The sequence below is a fragment of the Talpa europaea genome (genome assembly GCF_964194135.1).
Source record: "Talpa europaea genome assembly, chromosome: 16".
In the NCBI taxonomy this organism is placed as follows: Eukaryota; Metazoa; Chordata; class Mammalia; order Eulipotyphla; family Talpidae; genus Talpa; species Talpa europaea.
In genome coordinates, this window is record NC_140084.1 from 27,604,902 (window position 1) to 27,629,861 (window position 24,960).

Below are 24,960 nucleotides of genomic sequence, written 5' to 3' on the forward strand. Positions count from 1 at the left end.
AGCTGGGCTGGGCTGTTAGGTGAGCTGATATATGTAAGACTTCCAACTCAGATCCTATCACAAAGGCTACATGGCAAATGGTTTAGTTACTCGTTACAAGGTGAAAAAATAGTAGGAAAAGACACTTAAAGACACTTGCACTTATAAAAGATACTCGCTTTTCTATTATGCCACATAGTTTAATTATTTCTCTTTGGATATCTGCATTAAATGTTTTTTTATATTCATTTATAAAACTAGGTGCATATATATCCCTCGGTTAGCTAACAGCTGACCCCTAGAGAGGCAAGCTTGTCCTGGGACCTAACCCTGGCTGGGGCCAGGAAGGGATGTCCATCCATGTCTCTCCTCTGGTGTCCACTCTGGTGTCTCCACGTCAGTTTGTTTTGGACCTGATGCCTGGAGATTAGCACTCACCTGCATCTGCCTGAAGGAACGAGGAGGCTCGTTCTTGTTTTCAGTGAATTGAGGGCCTAGGGAGATGTTTGGCTATCAGTATACATTGAGGAGGTCTCTGTTGAAGGGAGGAGGGCTGAATTCAGATGGTGGTATAGAAAGGAAGGTGCTGTAGAAGGAAACAGCTCTCCTAAGGAAAAGTTAACCGTTTCTAACACCCCTATCAGGAGGCAGTTGCTTCATTCTTATGCTTAGGATCAAGGAGCACTAGAGCCAGACACCTGGCTCCAAATCCTATTGCTGCTGCCATATATTAGCTGTGCAGCTTTGGGTGACTGACTTCACCTCTCTGTACCTCAGGCACCTCCTCTGTGAAATGAGACAGTAATAGCTGCTTCCCTGTAAAAGAGTTTTGTTTTTTTTTTTTTAAGATTTATTTATATAAGCACTGGGTACAGTCAGAAGAGCGGGAGGGTGAGAGAATTCACCAGAGCCAGAGCAGGGAGCAGAACAGACAGACTGACGAAACACACTGCTGAGGGGAGCAGCGGGCGGCAGGAGAGGTCTGCGCGCCACATGGGACCCTCACCCGGTGGTCGGGGATAGAACCGGCGCTGCAGAGGCTGCGGGCAGCCTCACAACCCAGTGCTCAACCGCTGTGCCACCGGGGAGGCCCTCTGTAAAAGAGTTTTAAGGACTGAATGAATTAATACATATGAAGGGCTTATTGTAAGCAATAGGAAAAATCAGTTAATGTGTCTTAAGTTCATTTTAGTAAAATTATTTTAACTTTTTTAACCTGTGTGACCATGATGAAAGCAGAAATTTTACTGCTTACTCTGTGCAAAGGATGGTTTGCATGCCTCATATATCCTGTGTTCTTAACTTTTTTCAGAATTACATGAATTTGTTTGTCTTTACAGCCTCTGGCAGTCATCGTGTGCCCTGGGTGGAAAAAGGCTCAGTTTATTTTTGAATTATTGGGAGACTATAGCATGTCCTCCAGGCCTCTTCACCCTGTGTTGTTAACAATCGGACTCCATAAAGATGAAGCCAAAAATATGAAGCTTCCAAGGGGTTGTAAGCATTTTTTCCAAGCTGTTTGGTTTCCCTTAGAGAACATGTGGACATGACCAGGCAGGCAGGGGAGCCACATAAAACACTGGGCTTGTGTGCTGTTGCAGCCAGTGGCCACTAGTCCAGACCTCACCTGTCCGTTACTGCCAGTCTGGATGGGGAAGGGGTCGTTGAGAAAACCACATGATTTATTTATCAACTATTCATTTATTCCAGTTCATTTACTGAACACCTCCTGTTTGTTAGATGCTGACTAAAACCCTTCCTGCCTCTTAGGAGCACAGAATCTGGTGCTTCTGAGAATCAGACAATCACAGGGTTAGCTTGGGCAGGGAAGCTTGTTGTCTCAACCATTCTAGTAAGAAAAACAGATTTTTGTTTCACTAGATGGCATTTCTAGAAAGCGTGTAGAAGCTAACATTTCCAAATGTTAGAAAAACCTGTGGAAAATCTAAAATGTTAATTGTCTGTTCTTTTAAAAAATGTAGGTGATGTGATTGTTACAACACCACATAGCCTCATGAGACTTCTTAGATATCAAAGCTTATTATTTCTTAGACTCTGTCACCTAATTTTGGATGAGGTGGAAGTATTATTTCTTGAAGCTAATGAACAAGTAAGTATATTATCCATTTAGATGACATTCTTCTTAAGAAATATGTATACATAATACACACACACACACACATATATGTCTTAACTGCTTTTAGGAATCAGTGAAAGAGTCTAGTTGGAGAAGAAGCTGGTTAGTCTAAAACAAACTCTTATAATTAAGAAGAGAGAACATTTATTTGAAATTTCTTTCCCAGTGTTCTGGGTTGTCTTTGGAAAGCAAAAATTCTCTCCCAAGTAAGTTTTCTAAAATATCTCAGTAGGGCCTCCCTGGTTAACCTCCAAGGGGTTAACTCTCAGCACTATGAAACTATCTGCTGCCACTGCAGCATGAGTTCAATCCCTGGCCATGAGCTTACCCTCATGGTGCAGCAGACCTCTCCTGTCTTGCCTGCTGTTCCCCTCAGCAGTGTATTTCAGTCAGTCTGCCTGTTCTGCTCCCCCTCCAGTCTCTGTTGAATCCTCTCACCACCTCCACCCTTACTCTACCCCACACACCTCTGGACCACACCCCTGCTCTTGTATGCATAAAAAAAATAAATCTTTTAAAAAAATATTTAAGTAGTATTTTTCTGACTATGGAAGCAGTAATTTATTTTAGAAAACTTGAGAAATAGAGAACGCTTGAAAAACCCCAGTTTCCGTAGTCTTACACTCAAGTATTACCAAAATGCCAAACGTTTCATTTTTGTGATTCCTGTGTCACAATTCCTGTGTCTGTTAACTAATACAAATAACAATATCAGGACCTTCTTTTATGCTAGTTTGTAACTTGCTTTTTTCAGCAGACATCATGAATATTGTTACTATTTTACAGTGTGATTGTTATTGGCCATATGGTAATTGACTCTATGGGTATAACATTATTTATCTTAAAACTGTCTTTTTTTTTTTTTAAGATTGATTTATTTATGCATACAAGAGCTGGGGCACAGGCCAGAGATGGGGGGTGGAGGTGAGAGGATCCACCAGCAGATCGACTGAAATACACTGCTGAGGGGAGCAGGGGGCAAGACAGGAGAGGTCTGCCTTGCCCTGTGGGTTTCTCCCTTGCCGGCCAGGGATTGCACTCATGCTGCAGAGGCTGCGGACCACCCCATAGTGAGATGCTTAGCCCCTTGCGCCACCAGGGAGGCCCAAAACTATCTTATATTTGGACGTGTGTTATCATTTGTGTGTGTGTGGCTAAAGAACATTTAGCCTTCCTTGCACATTTCCCTTGGGATAAATGCCTAGGAAGGAGATTAATGAATCAAAGACTATGACTATTTTTTATAAGGCATTGGTTGAGAGCATTGTGATATAGTGGCCAAGAGCGTTGTTTGGGAGCAAGTTCAGGCTTTGTACTGCTGACTGTGTGGGCCTGTACAGGGTTTCTGAACGCCCTGAAAGACTCATTTTTTACTTGCAAAACTGATGTCCGTATACTGCACTGTATACAATTGCCTTTGTAAAGACATAGCCCAGTTTCCCCTTCCTGAAGCAGCATCCCCCATACCGCACTCCTGCACCCCTGCAATAGGAGGCTGTGGGGCAGCTCGCTTTTCCAGTCTGATTGTTAAACACGGCAGCTTATTAACTGAATCTGTGTTTCCTTGATTACTTCAGTTGAGCATGATTTCATACTGGCCATGTGTGCCTATTCTTCTGTGAGCTGCTGCTTCATTTCCTTTGCTTACTTTTTATCAGTGAGATATTCTTTTTCTCATCAGTTGTTGACGTTTTTAACATAAGAATGTTAATACTTTGTTACATATTTTCGTATTTACCCAGATGATGTTTGTGTTTTAATTTTGTTGATACTATTTTTTCCTTTTGAGATTTTTCTGTCTGGAAAGGACTTCCTTACTCTGAAAACAGAAAATATAAAATCCTTTAGCTTTTATGTTGTCAGACTAAATATTTCTTTTCTGAAATAAAAATGAAATTAATTATGCTTTTTTTTAGATGTTTGCTATATTAGATAACTTTAAAAAAAATACTGAAGGTGAAGAAAGGGAATCTGTACCACATCAGATTGTTGCAGTTGGAGCTCATTGGAACAGACACATAGAGCATTTAATGAAAGAGTTCATGAATGACCCCTGTGTTGTGATCACGGCCATGGAAGAGGCTGCTCTCTATGGCAGTGTCCAGCAGGTAGTGAACCATGGGGGTGTGGCGCAGGGGCTAATGAATACACTCAAGTAACCTCTGTTTTATTGCTTATTGTTAAAAGATTGTAGACTTAGTTCCATCAACAAATCTGTAATGGTGCATATACATTTTTATTTGCCTCCTACACATTCTATTAGCGTCATAATTAACTTACGAAAAGTGGAACTGGGGTACCTTGAGCATTTTTAAATCACTTTGTTTCTGTATTTTATTACCAGATAGTGCATCTTTGCCTAGAATGTGAAAAAACCTCTACTTTGCTCCAAACACTTGATTTCATCCCAAGTCAGGCACAGAAGACCTTAATCTTCACCTGTTCTGTCGCTGAAACAGAAATGGTGTGTAAGGTAAGCCCTCCCACTCATAAAAGTATTCTGTTTGTTTAAACTATGATTGAATCTAGAATTATCAGAAAATTACTGGGTAGTTAATTATTTGACAGGAATAACATTTTATAAGTTTAACATCAGTCAGAAGAGGAGTAGGTCCTGCTGCAGAGTTCTGATAGTGTAAAAAGACAGCAAGAGGCTTGACATTGAGGAGAGGAGTCATGGTGTGTGGTGGGCTGTCAGCTTTTCCCTTGAAGCGAATGTTCTCCAAGGGGTACAGAGCAATGTATATATTTTGTCCTGGCATGGAGCATTGCAAGGAAGGATCTGATTCATGAAGAAATGCTTTCCTCTTCTGTACCTTTTTTTAAAAATAAGATAAAGGAAAATAGCTTTAGCAAAATATTTGTTGTACTTAAGCAAATTTTTTGATGTAAGAATTTTGGAATTTTATTCAAGTTTACAATCATCTCATGTTGTAGAATTAGTGTATCAGAAAGGTATAATACCCTCACAGATAATTTTTAATGGTTTATATCAATAATTATTGAAGAAACAGTTGACTTCAAGTTTGTATTCCTGACTGAACCTGCCTTTTCGGTTTTATCGTTAGGTAGTAGAAAGCAGTTCAATATTTTGCTTGAAAATGCATAAAGAAATGATTTTTAACTTAAAAAGTATTTTAGAACAGTGGAAGAAAAAGTTAAGTTCTGGCTCTCACATTGTCTTAGGTAAGTGTATTAATATATCTACTTGTACTTAGAGAAGGATAACCTAATAGGAATCATGTCTTCACTTCATTTTTAGATCTTATTTCCAAATTTCTCATCAGTTCTCAGGTTACTGAGAATTTATTAGCATTGTTAATTTCAAAATGAACATAACCTTCACTGGGATTTTTTTTTTAAAGATTTATTTATTTTTATACAAGAACTGGGGTGCAGGTCAGAAGCATGGGAGGGTGAGAGAATTCACCAGAGCCAGAGCGGGGAGCAGAACAGGCAGACGGAGCAAAGACACTGTTGGGGGGAGCAGCGAGTGAGACAGGAGAGGTCTGCTGCGCCATGTGGGGTTCTCCCTGGCCGGCGGGGAATTGAACCTGCACTGCAGAGGCTGTGGACAGCTTCACAGCGTGGCACTCAACCGCCGCGCCACCGGGGAGGCCCACCTTCACTGGAATTTTGATCTTGAGTTGGAGTTCACTGCCCCCAGGGCTCTCAGATCAGCCTGCAGGAACCCTTCTTCTAGATCTGCTTCCTGGAGTTTCAGCTTGAGGATCACTGGCCCATTTGTGTATGTGTATGTATGTGTGTGTGCACATGGGTATGTGTTTACACATGCCTATGATGTAGGAGGGTCATAAATAATTATCCAGTATAATATTAGAGACATCAAGCCAAAATGTATGAGTGTAAAGTATATATGGGCAGTCTGGGTATATATGTATAATAGAAAGATCTTTTTCAAACTAAATGGGAGATCACTTCTCCCTGGAGTTTGATACCTGGACTGTGACGTTTCAGAAAAATGAAAGTGTTTCTTTGCTTCTAAAAAGAAAAAATTTACTTAGAAATGCAATGAAGTATGATTACTGGAATTGCTCTGTAGAGGAAATGTCGTAAAACTCAGCATCATTTGAAACTGTCGGGATCCTTTTTTCCAGCCTTAACTGATGATTGCATACCTCTCTTGACCATCACTGATGCCACGTGTGTGATTCACTTCAGCTTTCCTTCCTCACCAAAAATTTTTGGTGGACGCCTATATTGCATGTCTGATAATTTTCAGAGTTTAACTGAACAGGTTTGGCTAATTTTTATTATCTTACTCTTCCACTTGCATTTTCCATGTAATGGCAAATTCATAGTCCACAAAGTTTCATCATCTAGACTGATAATGGATGTTTTACTTCCTTTATTCACCCCAATTTTAGGGTTCTCCTGCAGAACAGGGAGATAAAAAAGCCAAGTCAATCTTGTTGCTGACAGAGAGGAATGCATGCCATGCGGTGGGCATCCTGCGCTACTTGGAGCGAGCAGATGCCAAGATTCCAGCAGAGCTATATGAGTTCACTGCTGGGGTTCTGGAAGCCAAAGAAGATAGAAAAGCCAAAAGGCCTCTTTGTCCATATCTTAAGGCTTTTGGTTTTTGCAAGTAAGCCATTTCTCTTTCAAGATTGAGATATAGCATGCAGTGAAGTACACATATAGATTTACAGCTTGATACATCCTTACACACTGTGTAAAGTGCCGCCAGCTCTGAAGGTCCCTCATGCGCCTTCCCCAATTTGCTTGTGGCTCAGTTTTCCATTGTATGAAAATATCCATTCTCCTGTTGGTGGACCTGTGGGCTGTTCTCAGTTTTGGACTATGATGTATGAAGCCTCTGTGAACATTCTTCTGTGTGTCTGTTTGTGGAAATATGCACCCATTTCTCTTGGGTATATACTTTGGAGTAGAAATACTGGGTCATGGAATAAACATGTTTCACTTTTATAAAATGATTGACCATTCTATGATCCTGTAGGTGTGAGAGCTCCCTGTCCTCACCAACCAGCACTTAGTATTCTTGGGGTTTGGTGGCAAACCATGTGTTTTTCATTTGTATTTCCCTAATATCTAATGATGCTGAATGTCTTGGCATGTGCTCGCTAGACATTTTTGCCATCCTTTTTAAAAATGATTTGCCTGTTCCAGTCTTTTTCCCATTTTGTTTATGTTTGTTAATTTTTTTTTTGTCAGTATAAGATTTCTCCCCTCAGGCATAGTCACCATAGCTGTTCCACCACCAAAGCACCATGGTCATCAACCATAGTCTATTATGCTCCCCTCTTCCCTCCCTTTTGTACCCCTCCCCTTTCCACTCTCCTCAGATGGTCAGTGTTCAAGGATTGGTTTTAAAGGTTGACCCTTTTGTTTCTCTATGGTCCACATGTAAAGTGACACTTTCCAATATTTATTCTCTCTCTGGCTTTTTTCCACTTTTTTTCCCTTCTAGTTCAATCCATAGTACCACAAAGGCAAGAATTTTATCTTTCTGGGTCACTGACTAGTATTCCATTGTGTATAGACCACAACTTGATACATTCATCTGATTTTGGGGCATTTAGGTTGTTTCTATATCTTGGTTACTGTAAATAGTGGTATAAACATAGGGGTCTTTCACCCATTTTTCAAATGAACCGTTCTATCTTTTTCTTATTGGTTAGTAGGAGTGATTTATTCTAGATGTAAATACTATAGATGTAGTATTTAGATGTAAACACTATAGATATAATACTATATCTAGATACTATATATACTATATGTGTGTATATATATATACACTATATATATTGAGAATATCTTCTCCTGGTCTGTGACATGCCTCTTCACCCTTTTAATAGTCATTTAGCAAGCGCATGTTAAATTTTACTAAAGTAGGGCCTCTCCGGTGGTGGAGCGGTTAAGCGCTGGGTTGCGAAGCTGCCCGCAGCCTCTGCAGCGCCGGTTCGATCCCCGGCTGCTCCCCGGCCATCGGAGGAGGGTCCCACATGGCTTACAGACCTCTCCTGCCGCCCGCTGCTCCCCTCAGCAGTGTACTTCGGTCCTTCTGCCTACTCTGCCCCCCCCCCCCCGCTCTGGCTCTGGTGAATTCTCCCACCCTCCCGCGCTTCTGACTGTACCCAGTGTATGTATAAACAAAAACAAACAAATAAATAAATAAATAAACATGCAAAAAAAAATTTTACTAAAGTATTATTTTATATCCTATCTTTTTCTCCTTGTATAATAAATACTTGTGTATCTCTAGGTTATGAAGATACTATCTATATTTTCTTCCAGAGACATTACAGTTTTAGTTTTCACATTAGGTGTATAATTCATACAGAATTATTTTTTAAATTTTTTTTACATAGTTCATTTTTCTACAATGTTTGATTTTTCCCCTCAGATATAATCCCCATAACATTCCCACCACCACATCACCTGTGAATCATCACTATAGTCTCTTGTCTTCTCTGCAGCCCTATTCTGATATCTCTCCTTCCCCCTCCCCTGCTGAATGTCTCTGATTTATAGTTTGCCTTCTAATTTTGTCTTTTGTTAATCCCTTGTTTGATTTACTTTTATTCCTCCTATAAGTGAAACCATCCAATATTTTCCTTCTTACTGCTGACTTATTTCAGAGTATAATCCTTCCAGCTCCATCCATGTTGCCACAAATGGCATGAGTTTATCTTTTTTTGATTGCTGATTAGTATTCCATTGTATATATAGGTTCTCACAGTTTTCCATAGTGGTTGGACCAGTTTGCATTCCAACCAGCAATGTAAGAGTGTTTCCTTTTTCTGCACATCCTCACCAGCATTTATTATGGCCAGTTTTTTGGGGTTTTTTATTTATTTATTTATTATTTTATTTATTTTTTTATAGAGGCATGTTTTATTTATTATTTATTTGTTTGTTTGTTTTTGTTTTTGTTTATACATGCACTGGGTACAGTCAGAAGCGCGGGAGGGTGAGAGAATTCACCAGAGCCAGAGCAGGGAGCAGAGCAGGCAGAAGGACCGAAGTACACTGCTGAGGGGAGCAGCGAGCGGCAGGAGAGGTCTGCGCGCCATGTGGGACCCTCCTCCTGTGGCCGGGGAGCAGCCGGGGATCGAACTGGCGCCTCAGAGGCCATGGGCAGCTTCGCAACCCAGGGCTCAACCGCTGCGCCACCGGGGAGGCCCTGGCCAGTTTTTTTTAATATGGGCCATTGTCACTGGTGTGAGTTGGTATCTCGTTGAGGTTGTGATTTGCATTTCCTTCATAATTAGTGATGATGAACATTTTTTCATGTGTCTATTGGCCATTTGCATTTCTTCATTGGCAAAGTGTCTTTTTAGCTCTTCTGCCTATTTTTTGACTGGGTTGTTTGTTTTTGTTGAATTATGTAAGCTCTTTGTAGATTTTGATATCAGTTCTTTATCAGTTGCATGGTGTGCAAATATTTTCTCCCATTAGAAATGTGCCTCTTCATTTTGGTTATTGTCTCTTGCTGTACAGACGCTTTTTAATTTGCTCTAGTCCCAGCTGTTGATCTTCTTTGTTTTCCTTGCTTATGGAGACCTCAAAAAATGCTACTGAGGCTTATGTCCTGGAGTGTTTTGCTTATGTTTTCTTCTATATATTATGGTTTCTGGTCTTAAATTCAAGTCTTTTAGACATTTTGAAGTTGGTTTTTGTGTATGGTACAAGCGAGTCGAGTTTCATTCTTTTGCATGTGGTGGTCCAGTTTTTCCAGCACCATTTATTAAAGGGGCTTTCCTTATTCCAGAGTATATTCTTTGGTCCTTTTCCACATGTGTGTGGCTTTATTTCTGAACTTCCAATTTGAGTTTATTGTTGTCTGTTTTATTCCATTACTATGCTATTTTTATTATTATGGCTTTGTAGTATAGTTTGAAGTCTGGGAGTGTATACCTCCATTTTCCCTTTTTTTTTTAAATAATAAATTTTATTTTTATATTCCCCATACAATTGCAACCCCCCCATTCTGACCCCAATCCCTCCCCTCCCGCCCCCCTCCATTTTCCCTTTTAATCAAGAGAGCTTTGCTTGTCATTTTTTGTGGTTCCATATGAATTTCAGCAATATTTGTTCTATTTCTTTGAAGAACACAGTTGAGATATTTATTGGAATTGCATTGAATCTGTAAATCACTTTTGGTAGGATGGCCATGTTGATAATTTTTAATTCTTCTGCTCCATGGGAGGGGATGCCTTTCCATTTCTTTGTGTCTTCTATTTCTTCTAACAGTGTTTTATCATTTTCCTTGTATAGGTCTTTCACTTTCTTTGTTAGGTTTATCCCATGTATTTAATTTTCTTTGGTATAATTGTAAATGGGATGGTTTTCTTAATTTTTTCCTCCTCTGACAGATTGTTTGCATATAAGAAGGCTACTGATTTTTTGTATTGATTTTTTTAACCTACTACTTTACTAAACTGTTTTATTGTTTTAATTAGTTTCCGTGGAGTTTTTTAGAATGCTCTCTATATATTATCATATCATCTGAATATAATCATAGTTTCAATGTTTCTTTACCTATTTGTATTCCTCCTATGTCTTTTTCTTGCATAATTGCTCTAGCTAATATGTCCAGTGTTGTATTGAAAAGCAGCGGTGAGAGTATACATCCTTGTCTTCTTCCAGATCCTAAAGGGAAGGCTTTCAGTATTTTACCATTAAGAATGATGTCAGCTGTGGATTTGTTGTTAAGGTATATATTTTGAAGGCCTTCATCATAAATGTATGTTAGACTTTATTAGATGCTTTTTGAGCATCTATTGATGTAACCATATGATTTTTCATTTTCTTTTTGTTGATGTGTTGAATTACATTAATTGATTTTCAGAAATTGAACCACCCTTGTGTCTCTGGAATAAATCCCAAATGGTCATAGTGTATTATCCTTTTGATTTGTTATTGTATCAGTTTGCTAGTGTTTTGCATCGTGTTCAGACAATTAGGGAGATTGTCCTGTATTTTTCTTTTTTGTGTGTTGTCTCTGTTGGTAAAATGTATTTGGTAGTATTCCTTCTTTCTCAATTTTTTGGAAGAGGTTTTATAGGATAGGCACCAGTTCATCTTTGAATATTTGTTTAGCACTCACTTGTGAAACCACCTGGACCTGGGCTTTTGTTTTGGGGGAGGGTTTTGATTAAATTTTCCATTTCATTACTTGTAATTGGTTTGTTTAGGTTTTCTGTTTCTTCTTTGTTCTGCTTTGGATGATTATATACAAAGAATATGTCCAACTCTTCTAGATTATTGAGCTAGTTTGCATGTAAGTGTTCATAGTAATCTCTACTTATTCTCTGGATGTCTGCTGTGCTGTTGTAATTTTTCCTCTTTCATTTATGATTCTATTTATTTTAGTTTTCTTAATTTTTTTCTTTGTGAGCCTTGCTAGAGGTTTGTCTAGTTTGTTTATTTTTTTTTTGAAGAATCAGCTCTTGGTTTCATTGATTGATTGGATTGTCTTTTTTTTTTTTTCTATTTCATTTATTTCTGCTTGAATTTTAGTATTTGCTTTCTTGTGCTGGCTTTTGGGTTTTTATTGTTCTTTTTCTAGTTATTTGAGATGAGAGATTAGGTTTCTTCTTCTTGATGTAGGCCTGTTTTGCTGTATACTTTCCTCGTATTACTGCTTTTGCTGTGTCCCATACATTCTGTAAAGTTGTGTCCTCGTTATCATTTGTCTCAAGGTGTTTTTTAATTTCTTCTTTGATTTCCTCATTAATCCAGTCATTTTCTAGTAGTTTGGGGTTCAAACTCCATGAAATGGGAGGGTTCCTTGCTATCTTTTCATGGTTGAATTCTAGTTTGATACCTTTGTCATCCAAGAAGATGGTTGGTATGATTTCAATCTTCATGTATCTGTTGATGTTTATCTTGTGGTCCAGTATGTGGTCAGTCCTGGAGAATGATCCATTTGCACTTGAGAAAAATGTGTATTCAGATTTTTGTGAGTACAATGTCCTGTAGATGTCCTGTAGGCCCATGTCCTGTAGGCCAATGTCCTGTAGGTCCATGTGGTCTAGGTCTTTATTTAGGACTGTTGCGTCCTTGTTTATTTTTTGTCTCTTTGATCTAGCCATTGGTGAGGATGAGTGTTGAAGTCTCCTACTATGTATGTATTTTCTCTAATGTCTGTTTTGAGAGATGATAATATTTGTCAAGTGTTTTGGAGTTCCCTCATTTAGTGAGTATACATTGATGAGTGTTATGTCTTCCTGTTTTATTGTCCCCTTGATCATCATGTAGTGTCCTTCAGTGTCTTGTCACCTTTTTTTAGTTTGAAGTCTGTTTTATCTGCTATAAGTATGACTACTCCACCTTCTTTTGGGGTCCATTTGCTTATAGAATTGTTTTCCAACCCTTTACTTTAAATCTGTGTTTATCTGTTGCAGTTAGGTGTGTTTCCTGGAGACAGCAGAAGGTTGGATTCCGTTTCTATTATAGCCTACTACTCGAACCTTATGAGTTTAGTCCATTTAGGGTTATTATTGATATATGGTGATTATTGCCAGTTTTTAAAAAAATTTTTTAAAAGATTTATTTATACAAGATCTGGGGTACAGGTCAGAGGCACAGAAGGGTGAGAGAATTCACCAGAGAGAGCGGGGAGCAGAACAGGCAGACGGACTGAAGACACTAGTGAGGGGAGCAGCAGGCGAGGCAGGAGAGGTCTGCCACACCATATGGGTTTCTTTCTGTCTGGCTGGGAATTGAACCCGCGCTGCAGAGGCTGCAGACAGCTTCACAGCACAGCACTCAACCTGCTGTGCCGCTGGGGAGGCTCCTGATTATTGCCATTTTGTTCATCATTTTGTGTTTTTACTCATTACCTTATTCTGTTCTTCCTATTCATTATTCTTTTGGTTGCAATATTTTTTGGAGTGGGTTTGTAGTAAAGAATTTCTGAAGATTTTATTTGTCTGAGAAGGTCCTTATTTTTCCTTCATAGAGAAAAGAGAGAGAGCTTTGCAGGATAAAGTATTCTTGGCTGGCATTTTTGAGTTGGAGTTTGTTGAACATGTCACTCCATTCTCTTTTTGCCCATAGTGTTTTTTCATTCTTTTTCCACTGTACCTCTTTTCCTTTTCTTTTTTGATTCTTTTATTTGTATCTTCGAGAGTACTAATTCATTATTCCATTTATTTTCATGGCTCTTCCAGAATGCTTTAGTTCCTCTACTGATCTTTGAACATCCTGCAATTCCTTTATTTTCTTCTTTAAGATTCATTCTCCTTTGTTCGTTGGTTATATTACTCTCATCTTTTCCCTTTCTGCATTTTTTCTTAGCTCTTTAAGTGTTTTCATTGTGGCTATTCTGAATTCTTTTTTTTTTTTTAAGATTTATTTATTTATACAAGCACTGGGTACAGTCAGAAGCGCGGGAGAGTGAGAGAATTCACCAGAGCCAGAGCGGGGAGCAGAGCAGGCAGAAGGACCGAAGTACACTGCTGAGGGGAGCAGTGGGCGGCAGGAGAGGTCTGTAAGCCATGTGGGACCCTCCTCCCGTGGCTGGGGAGCAGCCGGGGATCGAACCTGCGCTGCAGAGGCTGCGGGCAGCTTCACAACCCAGCACTCAACCGCTGCGCCACCTGGGAGGCCCATATTCTGAATTCTTTATTTGTCAGACTGACATATTCTTCTCTGTTTGTGATGTTGGGTTCTGCAGGCTGACTTTCCTTCTGTGCTTATTATTCCCAGGAGGGCTTACTTGTTCGCTTGTATTTTTCTTTATTCCCATTGTTTGCCTACAATTAATTTTTAGTTATTAGTGTGATATATAGGGCAAGGTTTGCTTTTTTCCATACAGATGACCACTTGCTTCATCATTATTTACTTAAAGCATTGTGTTCTCACTGAATTGTTGCCTTTGACATAAACCAGATGATGGTACATGTGGTATATTTGTGAACTCTTTCTATTCCATGCTTCTGCTTGTCTATCCTTCGCTGTCACTAGTGGGTTTTCTCAGGCACTATATTTACATTATTGTAAGTCTTGGAATCTGCTATCTGACTCCACCGACACTGCTCTTCAATATTGTTTTGGCCACTTTAAGTCTATTGTATATGTATTTTTTTATGTATTTTAGAGCAGATGGGTCAATTTTTTTTAAAAAAACTGCTGGAATTTTGATAGCAACTGTATTGGTTCTATAAATCAATTTGGAGTGTGGAGATAACAGTCATGGGGGCTGCTCACTGATTCAGACACTTTCTAGTACTTGATAAAGAGGCAACTGGGACTGGGTAGTAGGAATCTAATATGTACTGATTAGGTTGATTTCATTTTAAGATTTCTGTTGCCATTAACATTCTAGAATTATGGTACATTAAGCAAGTTTTTAGCTGCGGTTTCCCTTATACCTTTAAAAATAAGTTGGCTTTTGTATCTGAAGCTTCAACTACTTCTCAGTTTGGGTTAAAAAATTACTTATGGCTTCAAGGTTAATTTGTCTTTATTGTGTGTGATGGTGTGGTTTCTAATCCATAGTCTTTATTTTAGAAATACATTTTGCTCACTTATATATTGCAATTAAGAATGCCTAGGGTGATAATGAAGTAATGCTTTCTTTTAAGTTTATTCAGTGCTAATTACATTTTCACTATACCTTTTCATGAGTTCACATATTCTCAATGTCAGCTCAAGTATTTAATTTTTAAAGTGTTTGGAATACAAGTTCTCTAGTTTCAGTTAGATTGATTTACATGAGCAAACTAGTTTTGAAATCTGTTTACTTTTTTTTCCCCAGAGACAAAAGGATCTGTCCTGATCGACACCACATTAATCCAGAATTAGACATGCCAAGGAAGTTTTCAAACCAAGCTCTACCAACATCTGGATATATTAGAGTATGTTCTGTTAAATATCTTTTTGTTGAATGATTAATGGTCATTTTAATCACTATCTTTCATTTTTTAAACAGCAGAATCTTAATAGAATGTGTTATGACCCCCAGTGTTCAGTATTAATGTACCATTGGGTGTTTGGCAATAGGCACAGGTCCTTATAAGATGACTTATTTTAGGGCTCCAGTTTACTCAGAAAACCAAGATCAAATTGGGAAAATGGATGAATCACTTCATCAATTTAGGGATTTTTAGTTATATTTTCAGAAAGTAACTGATTAGGGACTCAAAAGCAACCCAGTCAAAAAATGGGCAAAAGAACTTAAAAACCACCACTTCTCCAAAGGAGAAATGCAAATGGCCAACGGGCATATGAAAAATGTTCAGCATCACTAGTTATCAGGGACATGCAAATCAAAACCACAATGAGATACCACCTCACTCCAGTAAGAATGGCCCACATTGAAAAACAGGAAACAAGTGCTGGAGAAGATGTGGAGATAAAGGAACCCTCTTACACTGCTGGTGGGAATGTAAACTGGTCCAACCACTACGGAAAGCTATGTGGAGGCTCCTCAGAACACTAAAAATGGATCTACCATATGATCCAGTGTTTCTACTCCTAGGAGTCTACCCAAAAGACCGAAAAACAGTAATTGAAAAGGAAACCTGCACTCCTATGTTTGCTGCAGCACTATTTACAATAGCTAAGATATGGAAACAACCCAAATGCCCCAAAATAGACAAATGGATCAAAAAGTTGGGGTTTATTTATATAATGGAATATTACTCGACAACCAAAAAGGATAAACTGATGCCATTTGTGGCAATATGGATGGAGCTGGAAAGGATTATGTTAGCTGAAATTAGTCAGAAGGAAAAAGATAAACACCACATGGTATTTATTCTGGATATTCTTTGCCAGACAGACAGACAGAGGTATCTTGCAAATATTTTCTCCCACTTGAAAAGTAAAAGTTTTTATTTTGATAGAATATACATTATTACTTTTTCATTTTATATTTTGTGTTGTCCATGCCATAAAAAACTTTGCCCATCCTAGAGTCCCAAAGATTTTTTTCGACTTGCTTTCTCAAATTTATGTATATACTTTAGATCATTCTTCCTTTTTGTATAATGCATGTTTTCTCCTCTCAGGTGCAATCTCCATAAAATTCTCACCACCAGTTTGCCCATGCACCATCACCATAGTCCCTTGTGTTCTTCCCTCCCCTGGTTTTTTATTTATTTATTTATTTATTTATGTAAGCAGTGGGTACAGTCAGAAGCGCAGGAGGGCAAGAGAATTCACCAGAGTCAGGGCAGAGAGCAGAGCAGGCAGACAAAGTTCACTGCTGAGGAGAACAGCGGGCATCAGGAGAGGTCTGCGTGCCATGTGGGACCCTCGCCCGGTGGCCAGGGATCGAACCAGAGTTGTGGAGGCTGCGGGCAGCTTCGCAACCCAGCGCTCAACCGCTGCACCACTAGGCTTCCCTCCCCTGTTTTGATCTCTCTCTTCCCCACTCCCCTGCAGAGTATCTCTGATTAATATTTGCCTATTAATTTTGTTTAATTTATTGTAATTTTTTTCCCTGATCCCTTATTTGGTTACCTTACATTCCTCCTATAAGTGAAACCATCTGATTTTTTTTTTAATAATAAATTTTATTTTTATATTCCCCATACAATTGCATCCCCCCCATTCTGACCCCAATCCCTCCCCTCCCACCCCCCCTACCCCCCAAAAAGTGTCTCTTGTTCATAGTTTTTTGTTGATTTTGATTTTCACTTTCTTATAGTTATTCATTTTCCTGGTCCCTTATTTAAGTTTTCTAGATTCCTGCTATGAGTGAGACCATCGGGTATTTTTCTTTTTCTTTCTGGCTTATTTCGCTGAGCATGATCCCTTCCAGCGCCATCCATGTTGCTGCAAATTGCATGTGTTTATCTTTTTTGAATGCTGAGTAATATTCCATGGTATATATGTACCACATCTTCTTGATCCAGTCATCTATTTTTGGGCATTTGGGCTGTTTCCAAAGCTTAGCTATTGTAAATAGTGCTGCTATAAACATAGGGGTGCAGGTGCTCTTTGGAATTGATGTTTCTGTGTCCTTTGGGTAAATACCTAGGAGTGGAATTGCTGGATCATATGGAAGCTCTATGTTTAGTAGGTCCAGAAATCTCCACACAGCTCTCCATAGTGGAAACCATCTGATTTTTTTCTTTTTCTTTCTGGCTTATTTCTCTGAGCATAATTCCTTCTAGCTCCATCCATGTTGCTGTGAATGGCATGAGTTTATCTTTTTTGATTGTTGAATAGTATCCCATTGTGTATATAGACCACATCTTCTTGATCTAGTCATCTATTTTTGGGCATTTGAGTTGTCTCCATATTTTACCCATTGGTGCAGGTATCATTTTGAATTAATGTTTTTGTGTCCTTTGGTTAGAGCCCTAGGAATGGAATTGCTGGGTCATATGGAAGCTTCATTTTTAGTAGTATAAAGAACTTCTCTGCACCTTTCCATAGTGGTTGGACCAGTTTGCATTCCTACCAGCAATGTAGGAGAGTTCCTTTTTCTCCACATCCTCACTAATACTTGTTATTTCCTGTTTTTTTAATATGTGCCATTCTCGCAGGTGTAAGGTGGTATCTCATTGTGGTTTTGATTTGCATTTCCCTGATTAAAGTGATGTTGAACATTTTTTCATATTCCTGTTGGCCATTTGCATTTCCTCTTTGGAGATGTGTCTTTTTAGCTCTTCTACCCATTTTTTCACTGGATTGTTTACTTTGTTTTTGTTGAGTCAGGTTAGCTCTGTAGATCTTTGTGATCATTCTCTTATCAGTAGTATTGTATGCAAAAATTTTTCCCAATCAGTAGGGTGTCTCTTTGTTTCTGTTAATATTCTTTTTGCTTTACAGAAGCTTTTTAATTTCATGTAGTCCCAGCTGTTCATCTTTTCCTTTACTTTCTTTGCTTTGAGGGATGTGTCCTTGAAGATGTTACTGTGATGAATATCATGTAGTATTTTGCCTTTTTTTTTCTCCTATATATTTTATGGTTTCAGATCTTATGTCCAAGCCTTTTATCCATTTTGAGTTGGCTTTTGTGCATGATGGGAGGTTGTAGTCTGGCCTCATTTTTTGCATGTAGCAATCCAGTTTTCCCAGCAACATTTATTGAAGGAACTGTCCTTTTTCCATTGCCTGTTCTTTGCACCTTTGTCAAAGATTAGTTGTCCATAAATATGTGGGTTTATTTCTAAGTTTTCTATTTGATTTCATTGGTCTGTGTGTCTGTTTTTGTTCCAGTTTTAATTATTATGGCTTTGTAGTATAGTTTGAAGTCTGGGAGTGTGATACCTCCATTCTCCCACCTATTGGTCAGGAGAACTTTGGCTATTTGAAGTTTTTTGTGGTTTCATATGAATTTCATCAATATTTGTTCTATCGTTAAAGAATGTCTTTGAAATCTTTATTGAAATAGTGTTGAATCTGTAAATTGCTTTTGGTAGGATGGCCATTTTGATCATGTTAATTCTTCCAATCCATGAGCAGGGGATGTCTTTGCATTTCTTTGTGTCTTATTCTGTTTCTTTTAACAATGTGTTATAATTTTCTTCATATAGGTCCTTTACCTCTTTTGTTAGGTTTATTCCCAAGTATTTGATTTTTTTTGTTTCAATTATAAAAGGAATGGTTTTCTTGATTTCTTCTGATTGTTTGCTATATATTGTATGCTTCTGATTGTTTCCTATATAGGAAGGCTACTGATTTGCTTGTGTTGATTTTGTATCCTGCTTTACTAAACTGGTTGATTATGTACTTGAGCTTGGAGTTTTTATGGTTCTCTATTTATATTATCATATCATCTGCAAATAGTGATAGTTTCACTTCTTTCCCTATTTGGAGTCCTTGTATGTCTTTCTCTTGTCTTACTGCCCTGGCTAGGACCTCCAGTATTATACTGAAGAGCAATGGTGAGAGAGGACATCCTTGTCTTGTTCCTGATCTTAAAGGAAAGGCCTTCAGCTTTTCGTCATTGAAAATAATATTGGCAGTGGGTTTGTCATATACAGCTTTTATCATGTTAAGATACAGTTTATCTTACATCATAAGTATTTTGAGGGCCTTCATCATAAATGGATATTGAACTTTGTCACATGTTCTCAGCATCTATTAATATCATATGGTTTTTATTTTTCTTTTTGTTGATGTGTTGGATTACACTTACTGATTTTCATGTGTTGAACCATCCTTAGGCTCCTGGAATAAATCACCCTTGATCGCGGTGTACTATCCCTTTGATGCATTGTTGGATTCTGTTGGCAAGGATTTTGTGGAGGATTTTTGCATCAGTGTTCATTAGGAAGATTGCTCTGTAGTTTTCCTTTTTTGCATTGTCTCTGGTTTTGGTATTAGTGTAATGTTGGCTTCGTAGAATGTATTTGGTAGTAGTCCTTTTTAATTTTTTGAAAGAGTTTGTGTAGGATAGGCACTAGTTCACTGCTGAATATTTGGTAGAATTCATTTGTGAAGCTGTCTGGGCCTGGGCTTTTGTTTTTGGGGAGTGCTTTGATAACTGCCTCAATTTCGCTGCTTGTAATTGGTCTGTTTAGGTGTTCTATTTGTTCTTTGTCCAGCTTTGGAAGATTATATCGTTCTAGGAATTTGTCTATCTCTTCTAGGTTGTTGAATTTGTTTGCATATAAGTGTTCATAGTAATCTCTGATTATTCTTTTTATTTCCACTTAGTCTGTTGTGATTCTCCTCTTTCATTTATAATCCGATTTATGTGTGTTTTCTCCCGTTTTTTCTTTGTGAGCCTGGCTAGAGGTTTGTCTATTTTGTTTATTTTTTCAGAGAACCAACTTTTGGTTTCATTGATCTTTTGGATTTTTTTTTTTAATTTCTATTTCATTTATTTCTGCTTTGATTTTTATTATTTCTTTCTACTGGTGTTAGGGTTTCTTTGTTCTTTTTCTAGCTCTTTGAAATGTGAGATTAGGTTGTTTCTTTGAGTTCTTTCTTGTTTGTTGATGTGAGCCTGTATTGCTATATATATTCCACTTATTACTGCCTTTGCTGCATCCCATACATTCTGGAAAGTGGTGTCCTCCTTGTCGTTCAACTCAAAGTATTTTTTAATTTCTTCTTTGATCTCCTAATTAGTCCAGTGGTCTTCCAGTAGTGTGGATTTCAATCTCCATGAAGTGGGAGGGTTCCTTGTTTTCTTTTCATGATTTATTTCTAGCTTGATGCCTTTATGATCAGAGAAGATAGTTGGAATGATTTTGATCTTCATGTATCTGTTGATGTTTGTCTTGTGGCCCAGTATGTGATCGATTCTAGAGAATGATCCATGCGCACTTGAGAAAAATGTGTACTTGGATTTTTTTAGGTGCAGTGTCCTATAGATGTCTGTTAAGTCTATGAGTTTTGTGTCTTTATTTAGGGCTCTACTGTCTTTTTTTTTTTTTAAAAAAACATTTATTTTAATAGAGGCATGTTTTATTTATTTATTTGTTTGTTTTGTTTATACATGCACTGGGTACAGTCAGAAGCGCGGGAGGGTGAGAGAATTCACCAGAGCCAGAGCAGGGAGCAGAACAGGCAGAAGGACCAAGGTACACTGCTGAGGGGAGCAGCGGGCAGCAGGAGAGGTCTGCGCGCCATGTGGGACCCTCCTCCGGTGGCTGGGGAGCAGCCGGGGATCGAACCGGCACCGCAGAGGCCGCGGGCAGCTTTGCAACCCAGCGCTCAACTGATGCGCCACTGGGGAGGCCCCTTTATTTATTTTTTGTCTTGTTGATCTGTCCATTGGTGAGAGTGGGGTGTTGAAGTCTCTCACTATATATGTATTTTCTTTAATGTCTGTTTTCAGAGCTGATAATAATAGTCTAATATATGTTGGTGCCCCTTCATTTGGTGAGTATACGTTGATGAGTGTTATATCTTCCTAATGTACTGTCCCCTTGATCATAATGTCGTGTCCGTCTGTGTCTCTTTTTACCTTTTTTTTTTTTAAAGATTTATTGATTGATTGATTGATTTATACATACATTCATACAAGCACTGGATACAGTCAGAAGCGTGGGAGGGTGAAAGAATTCACCAGAGCCAGAGCGGGGGGGGGCAGAGCAGGCAGAAGGACCGAAGTGCACTGCTGAGGGGAGCAGCGAGCGGCAGGAGAGGTCTGCGCGCCATGTGGGACCCTCCTCCTGTGGCCGGGGAGCAGCCAGGGATCGAACTGGCGCCTCAGAGGCCATGGGCAGCTTCGCAACCCAGGGCTCAACCACTGCGCCACGGAGGAGGCCCTCTTTTTACCTTTTTTAATTTGAAGTCTCTTTCATCTGATATAAGTATGGTTGTTCCTGCCTTCTTTTTTGGTCCATTTGCTTGTAGGATTGTTTTCCAACCTTTTGCTTTCAGTCTATGTTTATCTTTTGTGGTTAAATGTGTTTCCTGGAGAAGCAGAAGGTTGGATTTTGTTTTTTAATCCAGCCTGCTACTCTTTCCTTTTATTGATGAGTGTAATCCATTTACATTTAGAGTTGATATTGATATGTTGGCATCTGTGTTTGCCATTGTGAGTTTGGTTTTTTTTATGATTTTATTCCTTGCTATATTCTGTTCTTCTTCATTCCTGTATTGGTTTTGGCTTTAGGACTTCTTGTAGAATTTTTTTGGAGTGGGGGTTTAGTTGTAATGAATTTCTGCAGTTTCTGTTTGTCTTAGAAGGTCCATATTTTTCCTTCGTAGAGGAAGGAGAGCTTTGCAGGGTAAAGTATTCTTGGTTGGCATTTGCTGTGTTGAAGTTTGCTGAATATGTTAGTCCATTCTCTTCTTGCCCGTAATGTTTCTTCGGAGAAGTCTGAAGTTAACCTGATTGGTTTTCCCTTGTAAGTTATCTGTTTCTTCCCCTTTGCCAGTTTCATTGTTTTTTCTTTGTCTTGGACTCTTGCAATCTTTACTATTAAGTGTCTTTCTGTAATTTTCTTTTCATTGTGGTAATTGGGAGTTCTCACTTCTTGTAAGTCTATATTCATCTCCTTTTTCATGCTTGGGAAGTTTTCTTCAATTATCTACTTGAATAATTTCTCAAATTCTTTGTCTCTCTCCTCACCTTCTGGAATGCCTATAACTCTTAAATATCCTCTCTTCATGGAGTCTGATAATTGTCTAAGAGTATCCTCGTGGTTCTTCATTTGCACTTCTCTCTCCTTTTCTCTTTTGGCTCTTTTTATTTCTGTATCTTTGATAGTACTGATCCATTCTTCCATTTCATTGATTCTGTTTTCATTGCTTTTCCCAGAGTTTTTTTTTATCTCCTCTAATAATCTTTTAATCTCCTGCATTTCTTTTCTTTCCTTTTCTAAGGTCTCAATTTCATTCTTCAGTTCAGTGATTATTTGTCTCAAATAATTTTTTTCCTTTTCGTTTTCTTTCTGCTTTTTAATCATGATGATCATTAATTCTCTATCTGATAGGCCGAGAAGTTCTTCCATGTCATTGTTGAGCTCTGGTGACCGTATTTCTTTTTGTGGTGTGTCCTTCTCCTGTGGGCTTGCTTGGTTATTTATATTTTTTCTTCTCCCTGCTGTTAGCTTTCTAATTTGTTTTATGCATTGGGACGTTGTGCCACTGGTGTTGGCGGGCATCTTTTTGGATTGCTCCTTCAGGGGTGTTGAAAACTGTTTACCAGACGGAGACCAGCACTGGTAGGCCAAAATTCCACCAGGTTGTTGATGCTGTGGCTGTGTTGCTGGGCACTGTCTCTTACAGTTCCCTCCCTCCTTATTTACTCAGTTCCAGCAGGGAATCACTTAGTTGGTGATTTTGCTCTGGTCACTAGGTGATGCTAGAGACCTGTACTTGCTGACCTGTGCTTTTCCCCTGTAGTTCTCTGAGAAATGGAGGAGGGGGAGAGGAGCACTGTGACACAGGGCCTGGGTGCTGTGTCTGCCCCGTGTTCACCTGGTGCTGTGCTCGTGGCTGTGTGGATCCTTGCCCTGATTTCTGGCTCTAGTTCTCAATCTCAGGGTCTCAGATCCAAAACGATGCCTGTCACCTTGTGCAGTGCCCACTGTTATGGCATTTCCCATGCCCTGAATCCTGTGCCTAGCTCTCAGTTCCAGATGGGGTCTTGCTCCACACCTTGTTTCCCTTCTTACCCCTGTTTGAGTGGCCCACCCCCCTCTCAGAGCCTGAGGGTGGTTTTGGAAAGCCTGACTTCCAACTATTAGGAAGTTGGTGATTTTGTTCTGATCACTAGGTGGTGCCAGAGATCTTTCTTAGTATCCATCTGGGGTTGTGCTTTCTCCCCGTGGGTCTCCCTGGAACTGAGTGGGGATGGCGTGGAATGGTTCAACGGAATGGGCTACTCTGTCTACCCCCTGTAGCGCGCATCATGGGGATCCCACACCCTGAAATTCAAGCCCTGGGTCTCAGTTCCGAAGCCCTCAGATCCAGGACATGGATGGTAGCCCAGTTCAGTGTCCGCAGAAATGGTGCCTTTTGCACACAGCTCCCATGCCCAAGTACCTGACTTTTGATTACTCAGTGAGGTCATTCACCTCATTAAGGGTTCCCACGTGTCTCCCCACCAACCTAGGTCAAGGGCGCAGGGACCTGGGCAGCTGCAATCCTAGAATGGTTTTCGAGCTTGCGCACTTTTCCACACAAGCTTACCGGCTGGCCTTAGGCTATTTGCAGGTCTCTCCAGGGAGACCTTATCTTCCTCTAGTGGCACTGGCACCCAGAGTCATTCACTCACCTCCTTGGCTATTCCCGCATGGTTCTTCACAGTTCCTGTTCATAGGGTGCAGTGCCTGCAATAGTTCCTTTCCACTCACTGTCCCACTTGATCTGTAGTCTGTTTTTGTTGTTGTTGTTTTTCTTTCTGTTGGTCAGAGTATGCCAGCTTTGTGGGTGGGGAAGGGTAGCCTAATATTTTTTTAATGAGTTTTTAAAACATAATTGGGTGTCAATGTTTTGGGGTTTTTTTAAGATTTATTTATACAAGAACCAAGGTACAGGCCAGATGTGTGAGAGGGTGAGAGGATTCACTAGAGACAGAGAGGGGAACAGAACAGGCAGACTGACGAAATAACACTGCTGAGGGGAGCAGCAGGTGAGACAGGAGAGGTCTGCTGCGCTATGTGGGATCTTCGAGGCTGGCAGGGATCAAAACAGGCATTGCAGAGGCTCTGGACAGCTTCATAGCACTGCATTGATCTGCCTGTGCCACCAGGGAGGCCCTAATGGATTTTTTTTTAAGATTTATTTTTTATTTATACAATAGCTTGGGTACAGGCCAGAGGCACTGGAGGGTGAGAGGATTCACCAGAGTCAGAGTGGGGAGCAGAACAGGCAGACAGATCAAAAGCACTGATAAGGGGAGCAGCAGGTGAGACAGGAGAGGTCTACTTCGCCATGTGGGACTCTGCCTGGCCGGCCGGGAATCGAACCCACGTTGCAGAGGCTACAGACAGCTTCACAGTACTGCGTTTAACCTGCTGTGCCACTGGGGAGCTCCCTAGATTAATATGATTTTTAGTTAACTTTACTATTTATGTTTCAGGTAATACCCTTTTATATTTCCAATGCAACAAACTACTTTGGTCGTATAGTTAATAAAAATGTGGACCTTTATGCAACTCTTCATGCTGAAATGAAAGAGTATTTTGAGGATTCCAATAATAAAACAACTGTTGAAAAGGTGGAGAAATTTGGATTATATGGATTAGCAGAAAAAACACTTTTTCACAGGTAAAGTGTCTGTTTATATCATCTCTAAAAGTTGTGAAGAATGAGGTAACTCTAGATGAAATTAAGCCCTATTTTTACAACTCTTGACCTCAGTGGACTATGTACTAAGTATGGCTGCCCCCTCGGAGGATGGTGCCAGTGCTGTGGCCAGGATCCCAGAGATCCAGTGAGGCTTGCTGGGTCCTGGACTCTTAGGCAGAGGGCATGGACGACAGTGT

The 24,960-nt window shown here is 39.5% G+C and overlaps 1 protein-coding gene across 1 annotated transcript in view; it reads left to right on the top strand.

Annotated features, from left to right (window-relative positions):
* Window positions 1-24,960, top strand: part of TDRD12 (tudor domain containing 12) — a gene marked incomplete at both ends in the record, with an annotated part of 96,251 nt that overhangs the window by 58,852 nt on the left and 12,439 nt on the right. Inside the window, 9 exons of the mRNA XM_084256852.1 lie at window positions 1,320-1,476; window positions 1,962-2,089; window positions 4,033-4,224; window positions 4,461-4,589; window positions 5,185-5,302; window positions 6,235-6,374; window positions 6,505-6,725; window positions 14,868-14,967; window positions 24,555-24,742. Coding sequence (XP_084112978.1) covers window positions 1,320-1,476; window positions 1,962-2,089; window positions 4,033-4,224; window positions 4,461-4,589; window positions 5,185-5,302; window positions 6,235-6,374; window positions 6,505-6,725; window positions 14,868-14,967; window positions 24,555-24,742 — 1,373 coding nt within the window. The remainder of the gene's footprint in view (window positions 1-1,319; window positions 1,477-1,961; window positions 2,090-4,032; window positions 4,225-4,460; window positions 4,590-5,184; window positions 5,303-6,234; window positions 6,375-6,504; window positions 6,726-14,867; window positions 14,968-24,554; window positions 24,743-24,960) is intronic.